Source organism: Dreissena polymorpha, chromosome 7 (assembly GCF_020536995.1).
Source record: "Dreissena polymorpha isolate Duluth1 chromosome 7, UMN_Dpol_1.0, whole genome shotgun sequence".
In the NCBI taxonomy this organism is placed as follows: domain Eukaryota; kingdom Metazoa; phylum Mollusca; class Bivalvia; order Myida; family Dreissenidae; genus Dreissena; species Dreissena polymorpha.
Window position 1 is genome coordinate 92,585,014 of NC_068361.1, and position 14,365 is coordinate 92,599,378.

At 35.7% G+C, this 14,365-nt stretch overlaps 1 protein-coding gene across 22 annotated transcripts in view; it reads left to right on the plus strand.

Moving 5' to 3' along the window:
* LOC127837082 (neurogenic locus notch homolog protein 1-like) overlaps nucleotides 1–14,365 on the plus strand; it is a 394,957-nt gene that overhangs the window by 352,775 nt on the left and 27,817 nt on the right. For 12 of the 22 annotated variants that reach the window (XM_052363896.1, XM_052363909.1, XM_052363907.1 and 9 more), the window contains one exon: nucleotides 12,959–13,079. The exons of 8 other annotated variants lie outside the window; for them this stretch is intronic. In XM_052363896.1, the coding sequence (XP_052219856.1) occupies nucleotides 12,959–13,079 (121 nt within the window). Of the gene's footprint in view, nucleotides 1–12,317; nucleotides 12,363–12,958; nucleotides 13,080–14,365 lie in introns of all 22 variants that reach the window. 2 more of the 22 variants (XM_052363902.1, XM_052363904.1) reach the window with 1 other exon arrangement.

Consider the following 14,365-nt stretch of genomic DNA (forward strand, 5'->3'; position numbering starts at 1 on the left):
TAGTCTGTTTCAGTGTTTGCATTTGTGAGTCACGACTTGTGTCAACTCTCAACTGTTCCAGTCTGCTGTCTTTAAATGTCAAACATTTTATAACTGTGTGAACACGCAAGTCAAGCCATTCATATTCATCAAGCATATGACTCATTGGCTGTCTAGACATTAGGTCGCTTATGGGAACTTGTTTCCCAGGCACATATTTGACCTTAATGTCTTATTTTTGAATCATGAGTAACATTCTCTGCAAACGAGACGGTGCTGCAGACAGAGGTTTTTTTCAAGATTGCTGCAATTGGTCTATGGTCAGAAAGAACTATGACCTAACGTCCATACACGTACTGATAAAATCTTTCAATGTTTGCATACGAGCTCTGTGTAGGGGTCAATGTCTTGCTTGCAAAAGCAATTGGTTTGCCGTCTTGCAAAATGGTGGCGCCAACACCATGTTTGCTTGCATCGCATTCAAGCGTAACCTGTTTCTTAATGTCAAAGTACGCAAGTACTGGGCTTTGCGTCACTACGTCCTTCATTTTATTGAAAGCGTCAATTTGTGGCTGATCGAATACGAATTCCACGTCTTTCTTTAGTAAAGCATGTAAACTGCATGTAATGTCAGCCAAATGTGGTGAAAACTTTTGCAGGTAATTCACCATGCCAAGAACTGTTTCTAGTTCTGCCTTTGATTTTGGGTACTGCAAAGACGTAATTGCTTTAATCTTTTCACTGTCAACTTAAAGATCAGTGTCTGTAATGACATGACCAAAGAATGGCACTTCTTTTACGTCAATCAGGAGTTTCTCTGGATTGAAATGCTCAAATGCTTTGCGCCATTTAATTTGCTCGTGACGTCATCAATGGTACGCATTGGATAATGTGGACGTCTTATAGCCTCATTCAGATGTTTAGGGTCAAGACATACCCTCAACTCACCTGTCTTAGGTTTTTCCACAACTACTAAGGAATTTACCCAGTCAGTCGGTTCATGGACCTTGGTGATTATTTGTTCATTTTCCATTTTGTCAAGTTTAGTCTCGAGTCGTGTTTTGAGTGACTCAGGGACTCTCCTAGGCGGATTTACCACAGGAACAGCGTCTGGATTCAAGTACAACTTACATGTTCCAGACATAACCACAGTGCCTTTAAATAGGTCTCCGTACTCAGTCAGTACTGTGTCACGGTCAATGTCTTTATTCTCAACTGAGAATGTCAACTGGACAAGTCCAAGATCTATGCAAGATTGCATACCTAGCAATGGACGTGATTTGCTATTTACAACGTAGAAATCAGTTTTAATTTCTTTTGATTTGTAACTGCATGTTAGGTTAATTTGACCTAGTATTGAAAGAGTGTTGCCTGTATATCTTGTAAGAGTGTGAACAGCTGGCTGCAGTGGATGCGGTATTTTTATGGTTTTGTATTGTGCAATAGGTAGTTTATTCACTACAGAGCCTGTGTCTATCTTGAAATTTATTGCGGTTTTGGAAGGACCCACCAAACATTCAACTAAAGCTCGATCTGGAAAACTTGTATTCACCATACCAATATCCGTGTCTTCGCATGTGGAGGTGCACTCACTGTCACAAACATAGTTTACTGATTTACTGATTTACACTCTGAAGCAAAGTGATGTTTTCCCATATGCGGAACAGTTACGTTTCGCGTGAAATCGTCCACAGTTGTTACACGATTTGTTGCTATTATGTGGAATGCCACGGTTATTCTCCTGTAAAGGTCTCCTGGCCACCCAGCATCCTTGACCTGCGCTCTGCCTTTGATGTGCTGTTTTCGCCGCCCTGGTTTTGAGACAAATGCGACGTCATTTGATGCCGTCGACTGCATTTATTTTAGTTGGTCTCTGCTGTATTCGTACGATTGCGCAATTTGCAATGTCTTATCTAAAGTGAGGGTTTCGCTTTCGTTAATCATTTTTTCTCTGATTTTTGAAGAATTCGTACCGAAAACAATACGGTCTCTGATCATCTCGTCAGCGTCCTTAACATTGCATTCCTTTGCGATCAGACGAAGTCGAGTGACGAACTGATCGATGGTGTCGGAGTCCTGCTTTTGACTGTAGAATTTGTAACGGCTGAATATTGAGTTTGTTTTCGGCTGTAAATGTGAAGCGAACTTTGAAAAATAAGTGTCCAATTTCTTACTTTCTTTTTGACTCAATTGCCAAGTGCTGTGTATGTCCCTGCCTTTTTCTCCAATCCACAACAACAAATAACTCACTTTCTCTTCCTCCGACTTCCCCTTTAACGGACCCGTAAATACGAAATTGACATGACGTTGGAATTTCTTCAAGGCATCTGAAGGATTTGGATCATCCCAGTTCATAGTAGGTGGTGAAATTTTAGCAAACTCCATGCTTTAATATGTCCGGCAATAGTTGTCACAAAAATAATAAATGTCCTTAAATCCAGTTAAATCACTTTTATTCTGACACCATGTTCTAATGTTATCTTATTGTAGTGTAGAGGTTTGTAATACAAATGTATATAGTCAAATGACTTAATAACAACACAAGTGTGAGGTTATATATGTAATAGCATTCTAATGAAGCTTAACTTTACAACTACTAATAATGATGTTATCCCAAGCAATACATACAAGAGACTGAATGTGAGGGCTGTCTGCATCTATGTTATGAGTAACCCTTGGGTATGTTAATTAGCTGTAGCCTGTATCTATGTATCTGGCTCATGGAACAATAATTGAGACCAGAAACGTTGCAAAATATTCAAAATAGGCTCTTTCAAATATTTATTCTCTGTTAACATCAAAATAATCGATTATGTTGACTGTGTCAAACCGCCATCTTTAAAATAGTGGTTCTTGTTGAGCCGTGGATTCTGATTGGCTGTCAGAATATCAAGATGATTTGCACGCTATAAATAGCCGAAAACTGACATTGGAGGGAAGGTTTATGTTTTTGTGAAAACAGATGTAAACATTCGATATAGTATAAAAAATACTCATCAACAAACGATTTTGTTTTGTTGTTTTTTTATACCTATTTCATTGTTTTTCTTTATTTTTTTATGTTTTCGTCTATTTACCTTTGGTGCTGAAAATGGTGTCTCTTGAAACTTGCAAAGGAAGGCGTGTCCAAAAAAAGTAACCTGATATGAGCATGTACACACTCATTCTTAATATTTGGAAAATGTGTTGCTTACCATTTGTGTTGCTTTTTGATGATAAAATGTACTATATCTTTGTTTCAAATTATTTGCTTTGATGAATCTGATTCATTAATACAATAAAACACAACTCATTGGTTAAGTCTTAGTAATATGATATTCCACGACGCATGGACTGATATATGAACTTCCTTTTGAACATGGTATCCAAAAATGTATCATGCAACGTCATATCAGGCATATATCCATATAGTGGTATGATACATACCGATATCGTTATTAATAATGGTGCAACCGTTGTAATTGATATCTGGCTTGTTTTTTATAAAGTCACTCGAAACTCGTGAAGCCTCTGGTGACGCCTGATTTTTTTATTAGAATTACTTGTTTTAGATGCATTTGCAAATGAGATAAAATACCAAGTGTGGTTACTTAATTTGGAGAGCGAGTTTAAACGTTAAAAAAATGACCTGTCGCTAATAGTATAAATATGGATAACTTCAGCCAATCCAAAAGACAACCTTCTTCGGATAAAGATAACCAAAGTCAAAAACCTTAGCTAAATGTTATCCAAAACTTAACCAAAAGAAGCACCTGTTCAAATATCTTTTTTTTAAACGATCGCTTACCAAAAAAGATATCCTAAAATTGAAGATAACCAAAACGTATCCGCTAGATAAGAATATTCCATATTTATACATTCGACTACTGAAAACCTTTCTTGTATACACGTTTGTGGTATGGATTTGTTTCCAAATGATATTCAAATCATGTATTCTATTTATAATTTCCCCGCAATTAAAGACCAAGCAAATTAGAAGAAAGCAATTTAACATCAAGCAATATAACAGTATGCATGCCAATGCTATTGTATGAGTCGCATTTAAAAAAAAGGAACTTAACATGGAGACGAATTGGAATGTGCATGTGTGAGGTTACAAACGGAGGGGCTTAAGCTTCTTCGAACCTGCTAATACTCCGCATCCGGTACCTGAGATAAAAGGCGACTTTTTTTAAGAAGCTGAGTGGGGAATACAAATACAAATACAAATACAAATTTTATTTAAAGTCGGTTTGTACATAACAAGTATAACATTAGCGATGTATCGCTATTGACCGACATAAATGAGATAATAGCACATGCCCATAATTTTGTTTTTAAAATATTACAAAGGGTGCATAACCAATTATGCAAAATCATTTATAGTTGTAACGTGCGTTTATTTACACTTCAAAAGGAATTGCACCGTTTTCGCCTTTTTTATCCACTATATATCTACTTTTTGTCATTTAATGTTCTTCTTTAAGTAAATCGGCAAATTTATCTTGTAATCTGCCTTTAAATCAGCATGATAACCAGATAACATAATAACCCAAAATATATAAGGCTAGTTGACCACGTGACCTCGGATATCCGTCAGTCGCTCTGTTTTTTAAGTCATTATTTTAACGAAATGACGACATTATTCCAGCGAAACCCTCCAGTTTAAGTTCTGAACAATATAAATAAACGGTAAACAAAAGCATTCAATAAAAAGAAATAAATGTGACATGATAAATAGAATTCGGCTGACCCGATAAATTCCTCCGCCAGATAACCATTCTCCATCCACGTCAGCAACCTATTAATTTTCTATATATACGGACTTGTTTAATAATTGTTCGGATTATACTGTTGTGATAATGTTGTTTCGTTTTTGATGTTGTTGTTGTTATTTTATAAATTAATTTTATTAATACGTAAAAGAGAATTTATTCGGCATACACTCTTCTAGGACTATAACATGAACATATTTTCAAGGAGTAAAACGATTGATTTACATAGAAAAAACACGCACTACATAGGAATGCAATATGATAAGATAAATTATCGGTTCAAACAGTATTCAATTTTGACGATGCTGCTTCAGTGAAGCAGCTCGTCTAAAGTATCATACCATGAACAAATTCTTCACAATTGCGACCTATGTAAAAGACCGAGCCAGTCCGATTGAGTTAGCTAAATTTTCTTAATCGGCATACCTCGCTGATTATCATTTATAAAGGGAAAGGCAGCTTGAATCCCGTCCTCTATCAAATTTATCGAGAGGTTCGGGACAGGAACCAGACACGAAACTGTGGTGGCACTACGAATGCTGTGACGCTGGGAAAATCCCAAATGTAGTTATTTTTAGATTTGATCGAGAATGTAACCCGCCTTCTAGTTTCGCTGAAGGGTCAAGTTCCCCACGGGTACTACTTCCCCGTACCGCGAAAAAAAAATTCGTACCCAAATTTTTTCGTACCAATTTTTTTTTTCGTAGCCAATTGTTTTTCGTACCCAATATATTTTGCAACCACAATTTTTTTCGTACTTAAATTTTTTTCGTACCAAAATTGTCGTACCCACAAACACAATTGTGGTGCAGTAGATAAACTTAAATTGATGCTTTTATATACATCCTCTTCAAAAGCATCGTTACACCAGTACTGTCAGTACGTTGATTCATAACTGTATACTGCACCTGGTATTTGCACTATACAAGGCATGGTGCATATCTGCTAAGATCAATTTCAGATGAATTCACTGAACGACGCGTCGATACTATTTAATTGGGTCAAGGAAGTGAAACATTGCCTTTTCAGTGCTATCATGCTTTCGATTAATGCACTTTAAACTATTGAAAAACACGGTCTACGATAAAAACTTTATGTATTTGCCATGATAAGTGTTTTTGCGTCGTTCAAAGTACAGGATATTATCCCCGCTGTTTATCTATAATGCTGTTTTGCAATAAAGACGCCCTGTACTTTACTCGATATGTAAATAACGCTCGCGTTAAAACGTTTTGGATGCATTTGAACGTGTTATTAATGAATGATTTATATTATGATCGTTTAGCACGGGACTAAAATATAATTCATTGTAACCTTGAACCAATTGTCACAATTGATTTTGATATTGATCGACGTGCATTTATACACTTCAGTGGGGTTTGTTTAGTGCATGATTGTAACCGCATAAACCACAAAATAACGTCTATGCATGCGCACACGCGTTTTTTACATGCTTGTAACTGAAAATTATCTCTTCGAGTGCATCAAACGTCTTACAGCCGCATCCCATGAATTGTATGTTAACAGTTAAAAAGTTGGCGGCCAGATAAGATATTATTGCAATGTTCAGTTTTTACAAAACTTGATATCACAACATTTCTTGATGAACATGACAAAAACAGTGCATGCGACTGCAACTGTATGGCTCTTGTCTCTCGGAGAATAAAGTGTTCGCACTTACAATCATAGCGCTGAAGGCACTGTGTTCGCTTTTGTATAATCTTAGACGCGACGCAGTTTTCAAAATTATGTTATAGCTTTTTATATCGCACGATTGAAATAAACACATCCCATTCAAATTTATAAAGAGTGCGTCGTAAAGCACAGGTTGAGATGTTGTTATTTTTTCAAATCGTTAATACCAAAAGATAATTTAAACTTCATTTTTGGAAAAGAGGGCTTAATGCATATGAATTAATTGTCATCCCAGTACCAGATACTGTCTTTAAACGAAAAACACCATAAAATCAGAACGTGTCGTCCTTGATTAGCGTGTGCGCATCGCATAGGCTAATCAGTGTGCACATGCTAATCTTATTTGACATGCATTATTTCCCGTTTTCCCTGAAAGCAGCCAATATGTACAGATTTCAATGATAAACACTAGACTGGCCAATGTCGTCTTACAACCTGTTAAACACTTTTGATTAAATACACACATTGCAGTAGTACATCAGACACTCCTAGCATTCGTCGTCTGCATAATTTTACTGCAGGTAGTGCAGACAGGCAGTGGTTATCGTTCCTAGCGTAGCTTACAGCAGACTGACTCTCAGTTATCGTTCTCTCTACATTAGTCGTGAGCTCACAACTAAAAACCCACTACGTCGAGTGCCAATTTTGTTGGGAAACCAACACCTCATTGGCGCAGCAGCCACTTGGGTAAACGGATAGCATTCATTCAATTGAATCCTGGCTTTTCCAGAAACCACTTGATGATAATCGCTGTTAATTGAAGTGTTTTGCGTGATAGTTAGTAGCTTCTGAATAAACGCTATATGTCAATAGTTGATGAATAAACGGATCTGTGCAATTCTGAGAAAACAAACGTGTTAGGCGGGCAAGTAGAAGCGTAAACTACGCATATATTCGGAAAACTTTCTTTCTGATAATGGATCATACAATCGTACAGGTTGTGAACAATGGCTTCGAACATTTGCCTCAAGAGGAACAAACTCTTCAGTTAAATGATATGGTACGGTATGTAGATCTAATACTCTAAAATATAATTGCTTAAAACAAAAAGTAATATAAAACAAGAAAAGTGTTGCCATTGATTAGCCTGCATTGCCTGCAAATCTTAATATAGGGCGGCACTTTACGCCCACGCATTAAGCCCCTTTTTTCCAGAGCGAGGCTCTTACAGGAATTTTTGTGTAAATATCTCTTTTAACGTCAAAGTACTCGAAATTTACTAGTTGTAAAACGTAAATCGATTGCGACATTTTGTTCGTCTGCAGTTGTTTGTCCGATGGTTCCAAGTCAAATGGTTTGTGCAATCATGCTCTATGTATTACCGTTACTGGTCACCTGTATCCTCGATTAATCAGTTCCAGCTGATCAATTAAAAATGTATTCAACAGTTTACAATAAATGAGACTCGCTGTATGGAAGCTTAAAGGGACCTTTTCACACATTGTGGCAGAAATTGAAGTTTGTCATTAAATTCTTTATATTGATAAATGTAAACATTGGGTGTAAAAAGCTCCAGTAAAAAAACAATAAAGAAAGAAAGAAAAACAAGTAACCCTCAACTAGTCTCGAAGCAATGACCCGTGGAGTAATAGTCTATCGCTAAGACCACTCGGCCATCCGCGCTCAATAAGGGATGTATTTTATACCTTATACAAGCAAATATATTTTCAATCCTCGTAATGTAACAAAAAACAACCATAACAGAACTCTCTAAATTATTAAATTATTAAATAGTTTCGCGTTTGTACGCTTTATAATTTTCAGTTTTTTAAATCGTCAAAAGATGTATATAATGGATATGGTAACTGTTCAAAATTTCCTTGCAATAAAATAATTAAAACAAACATTTGCAAATCTCAAACATTTTTTTTTCAATTTTTCAATTTATTGAACGTGAACAAGTCCGTTTAAGAATTTCTTCCATAACCTGGTCCAGTGTTTATGCTTGATTTCTGTTACAACTTGTTAAAAACTACGGATTACTTTTACTTATAGGGACCTTATCTCAGATTTTGGCATGTATTGAAGTTTGTCATTAAATGCGTTAAATTGATACATGTATACATTGGAACTAACGAGTTACAGAAATACCAAGACACGAACTAAACTAGGAAAAATGTACTCGTCAAATGCACTCCCGCTGAACTACGTTACAATGAGAGGTGCGCCTGAACGACAACACGATACGGCGTCATAACTACAACGGTTACGGCGTCTTGACGTGTCACTTCTTTATATTGACATTTATAGGCATACACACGCGTTGACAAGGTAAAGTCTTTGTTTAAACTTACACGTAAAAAGGGATATGGCATTTATTTCCATTTAGTAATGTTTCTTAACTCGCTACCTAAGCTATCGAGGCATTTTCTAGCGTGAGATCATAATAAAAGAAAGAAGTTAAAGTTCAAAACATAGAACTCCAATTAATTCGTTGTTTCAGGCTTGCAGTATCTGTCACGATGATTATTTTCAATGATTTGTATCAAGTTCACTCTTTTACAAACATGTGATGCCCATTAGTATACTATTTTTGGTGATTTCAATCAGATTTTGCAAAATAGTTGTAGCATGTCAACTCCGTGTACATGTTACGGTATCTTCTCTTACGACTAAGGCATGTTACGGTGTCTTCTTTATAGCGTTTCAGCGCCTGCAGGAAGGCAAAATTACAAGCATGGAGATTTCCTTCCTCGATTCAAGCATTTTGGACGAGAGCATTGAGGTCGTGATTGACTTCAACAGCAACGAAGTGCTTACATCGACGCCTATTGTAAAAAAACAGAAGGTAGATCTGTTCGCATGCCACAGTTGTGCGTATAATACAAACTCTAGGGGCAATCTTTACCGCCATAAGCGTTCCGTCCACCAGAAGAAGAAGGAAGAGTGTCCCACGTGTGGTAAAACTTACGCCTCAGCATACGATCTACGGACTCATGTTAGAGTTGTTTAATTTCAATTTTCCCAGTTATGTCGTTATAATTCACTGAATCAGATGTAATATCTTTACCGCAGATGTTAAATGTCCGCTTTTTATATTTGATACTTTGTCCCTGTCGCGTTTCAACGATAAATGCCATTTTTTTGGTCGGATGTTCTGATAAACAATGGTGTATAGCCTGGCTGTGCGTTTCGGCAATCTTCCTGCAGTATGCACAGCAAAGATCATTCAAGGCCATGCTCATCATCAGTCACATCAACGCCCTGGGACCCTCAACTGCGATGCGCCATATGTTTGACGACGACGAATGCACTGTTAAATGATATTGAACTTAATTATATATGTGTGACAGTGAATAATGTGATAATTTTCTGCATGTACTTTTATGTTTAAAATGTGCTTGTATTGTGCTAAATGTATGTATTACAAATTATGTAAATGTTTATAACATGCAAATATTATATTAAATTTATAATATTGTTATGTGACTGACTTATATTATTGAAATGTTTCTTCACTGTTATATGGTGCATGTTGTAAATTATGTAAATGTATATATGTATAAATATAAATAAAATAAAATAATAAAAAATATCATGGGTTTATTTTCTTTCATGCACAATTTGTAAAAAGTGCATTCCTTCAATTGAGTAAATTGAGTAAATCATTAACATAATTATTCAGTTATTAATTACCTCAATTACTGTAAATAATTTAACAGGAATGTAGAAAATATTTCACACATCTTAAGTGAGGAATTCAATAACATATTAAGGTCATTTAAAACCAAGACTTCATTTGGGTAATATTTATTTGTATTTCTTTATGGCAGTTTTATAATCAATCAGTAATACATTTTTTTAAAGATTTGGTTCAATTATTTTTAGATAAAATAATAGTAAAAATATTTAAATAAAGACTGAATTAATCTTAGAATCGCAAATTCATTCATATTTGTTTTTTTAATGTTTTGTTTTTAAATAAATCAGTACTACAATATTTTACAAGACTTTGAACATTTGTTAATAGCATTAAACTAAATTGAATGTCGATACTATACCGTAACCTTATAAATGTTGTAGTAAATGCACTGTAACACTCTCTGTAAGACGCCGTAACATTTTAATTCATCAAAATTTCTCTCGTTACACTTACATGCAGTTAATTTTGAGACAGATCTTGATAAGATTGATTCAATATTCTTTCTTGCTTACGTGTGTTTGCATTTTCTTCTGTTTAATGTCAGACTTTGAATTATATTCCAATTATTTTATGAGTTGTCTATACAGGTCTTTAAAACTTCCATTTTATCGATAATATAGCAATAAATTACATGGCAAGCTATGAAAGAGATGCACAGTATCCGTATTTAAATAAACATTGGCTTACACATACAAAAACTATTCAAACTTACCGTAATTTACCATTTATTTTAACAAAATCCCGTATCGTCAACAAACTGTGTAAAGAAACCGTAACCGTTGTAGTTATGAGGCCGTATCGCGTTGTCGTACAGACGCACCTCACATTGTAACGTAGTTCAGCGGGAGTGAAATGGGCTTGAAAAACTGATCTTTAGAGTAAACGTCTATCACTTAAAACAGTTTTGTTTGACTCTGTAATTTATGGTTATTTTGTTGGAGTTTTAATGAAAAGACGCGGAAAGACATAATATTTAGAATATATCGACAGTATATGATTACATGTTTATTTTGTTGTCTCGACATGCGACATTGATTTATCTGTATTACATAATGCCAGCAGGTGTGAATATATTGAGGCACGTAAACATGGTCGTATTATATAAACGAGCAAACGTATCCGATTCTTTAGGCCATTATTCGTTGTTCACGAAGGTTGATAGTCGATCTATTTAAATTCTAAAATCGTGGACCAACAAAATTGATTCAACGCTTTTATAGGTCATGAAGTAAATAATTAGTTCGTACCTTATAAGCCGGAGGGATAGTCATTATTTGTGCGCACGCGTTGCTTGCTTTGCATTTACTTAAGAATTTCCCTAATGCATATGATACTGATCATTTCGCGTACAATTCTAAATAATTATATTAGTCTGCTCGTCTTTTTTGTATAATTAAGGGATTTAATCAGCGTCGTTATATATATTTTTGACTGGGGTCTGATTTTTTCTCTGATTGAGCTATAGTCACTATTTGTGCACACGCATTGCTTACATTGCAATCACTAAAGCATTTCCCTAATGCATATGATAATTATCATTTCACTTAAATTTCTAAATAATTAAATTAGTCTGCTCGTCATTTTAATGTGTAATTTAGGGATTTGATCAGCGTCGTAAAAAATATGTTTGATTGGGGTCTGTTATTTCTCTGATTGAACTATCCGAAATAACACGCAAGGGCAATGCACAGATTCTAATGCAGGCGCGCAAGGGCAATGCACAGATTCTAATGCAGGCGCGCAAGGGCAATGCACAGATTCTAATGCAGGCGCGCAAGGGCAATGCACAGATTCTAATGCAGGCGCGCAAGGGCAATGCACAGATTCTAATGCAGGCGCGCAAGGGCAATGCACAGATTCTAATGCAGTCGTATCCACGCACACATGTTGCTCAAATAAAATGACACATACATAATGGGGCACATGTAGACACACTTACACACGACACAATATTCTACCAACAGACGTGTATCATCAGCGTTGTCATATTTCCCAAAGCTACAAGCGACAGAGTTTATTATATCTGTGTTATTAAGCTATAGTAAGATTGTTTCCAGCTGAAGTTGTACTTCGTTTATATTTGTACGCTAGCCTGGGCGCACGCACGTACGACCGCATGACTATCCGATCATACCTGCACGTCGGCGCACGCATACGAAAACAAAAAACTTATATCTTAGTCCCTAGAGTAAACTTTTTTTATGGTGATTGTAATTGATCTTAACATAATGTATGTATGATTGCAGGGAGACAAAGTCTCACAAGGCAGCAACGAATATAAGAGGCGTTGTGTCAGTAATTTATTTTTTTTCTTGTAAAATTATTCAGGTCTTATTTACTTTGGCATCTTGGTCTTTTGAATCATGTTACTAGTTTTGGAATTGAATGTGTGTGGATATAAAATGCAATTGAAGTTCAAAACTATTTTGTACACGATTGTATCGATTTCCACGGGTTGACATAAGAAACACTCAATTCCGTATTATTGGAAGATCAATAGATGTTTTACCTAGTTTGATAGGCTTACTTTTATGCAATACAATAATGACATAAAAAATAAAAGTCTGTTTTTGAGATCAAAAGCACTTTATGAGAACCGGCACTGATATTATGTTATTTCAGGTGTATTTAATCTTGCGTATCGATGTCTTTCTCGTACGTATGGTTTTAAGGGAATTAACTTATGGTTTTAGCTTCCGACCTTTTGATTTGCTTTTGCTCTGACTGAGCCTTGTTCTTGGAAAACTGGGCTACATGCATGTGCTTTTTTTCATTCCGCTTCTACAACAAAAACCCAGTTAAGTCGGAATGAGTTGTCTCTGATCAGCCTGTGCGGGCTGCATTAGGCCCAGATTTCACAGACCGAGAATCCAATCATTTATTTCAGTGTACACGTATCTCCAGCGTCGTAAACGTGACGTTGTTGATTGTCCTATGCGTCCAAAAAACTTTGGCGTCAACCGACAGACACAGTGAAATAACTCAACGCGATTCGACAGGAGATATCAGTAAGGAATTGTTGATTTTCGGCGTAGCTGTTTAACTGAAATTACTTTTTTCCTATTTCTTTCTATATTTTGTGCTAAGGGAAAATGAAAACTAAAGGAAACGAGGGAATGTATGCTTACATCCATTGTTCATGTACGCATTTTAGATGGAAGTGTGGTCCTCGCAGTCCAATTACGTAACACAGTTAAAGCCGGTTTCTGAAAAAAGCAAAGGTTGTTCATGGATGACGTCTTCCGCTTTAATTGGATTTTTGCTTAAACACTTCTTTTAAACGAAAAATATCACAACATCAAAAAGTGTCGTCTTTGAATAGCCTGTGCGACTGCACAGGATAATCTAGGACGACACTGTACGCACATTCATAAATGCTTTTCGCTGTTTTCCCTGAACGCGGCTCATTCGTATTAGACTTACGACAATCAACATTTTTTTATTTTATGCTTTTATGTGGTTTAAAGAGAAATAACGATGAATTAAAACTGGTAAATCACTGTTTCAAACAGTGAAAAAATACCAGTCAAAATTTTTACTGTTTTTCTGTGAAATGACGTCCTTTTTAAACGAAATGACGTCATTCACTGTTTTACTGTGAAATGACGTCATTTTTTAACGAAATGACGTCATTGTCCAAGCGAAATTCTTTAGTTAAAGTATTTAACAATAAATAAACGGTGACAAAAGGCATAACATAAAAAGAAAATTGGTTCGATTCGGTGGAATATTGATTTTAATTCACCAGTGATCATAGAAAATAATATTTTCACGAGTGAAATAAAGTCTTAATCGTTATTATATGTTACTGAATCAAGAACTCTTTCTTATGGGCAATGATCAATCGATCCTTGTAGATGTCATCAGTCAGCCTCATGTTCACATTGTGCAGTACTTTTATTCGCCAATTGGTTGCGAGGTTTTATTTTAACTTTTTAAACGTTCTTTGTTAGTATTTGTTAGTCCCTTTGCCGATATTATCCTCATCCGATATCAGTCTGTAAACATAGGTAAGCAACCATGTATTCTCTTTTTATCAAACCATTTTAATTAGTGTTATAGATAGCAAATCAATAGTCAGTCAATTCAATCACGATGCACTGATATTATATTACTCGCGTCGTGCGAATCTAGGTCGTATGTCGCATGCCATTGAGCAATTAGGCCAGGAGCTACGCTCTCCGCTTTCAAGTTACGCAAACTATCGTGATCTCATTAGCCGAAAGGTAATCTCTAGACCAGACTTTGCGCATATGGCATAAGACACATGACTTGACTAATATAATCTTAAAAT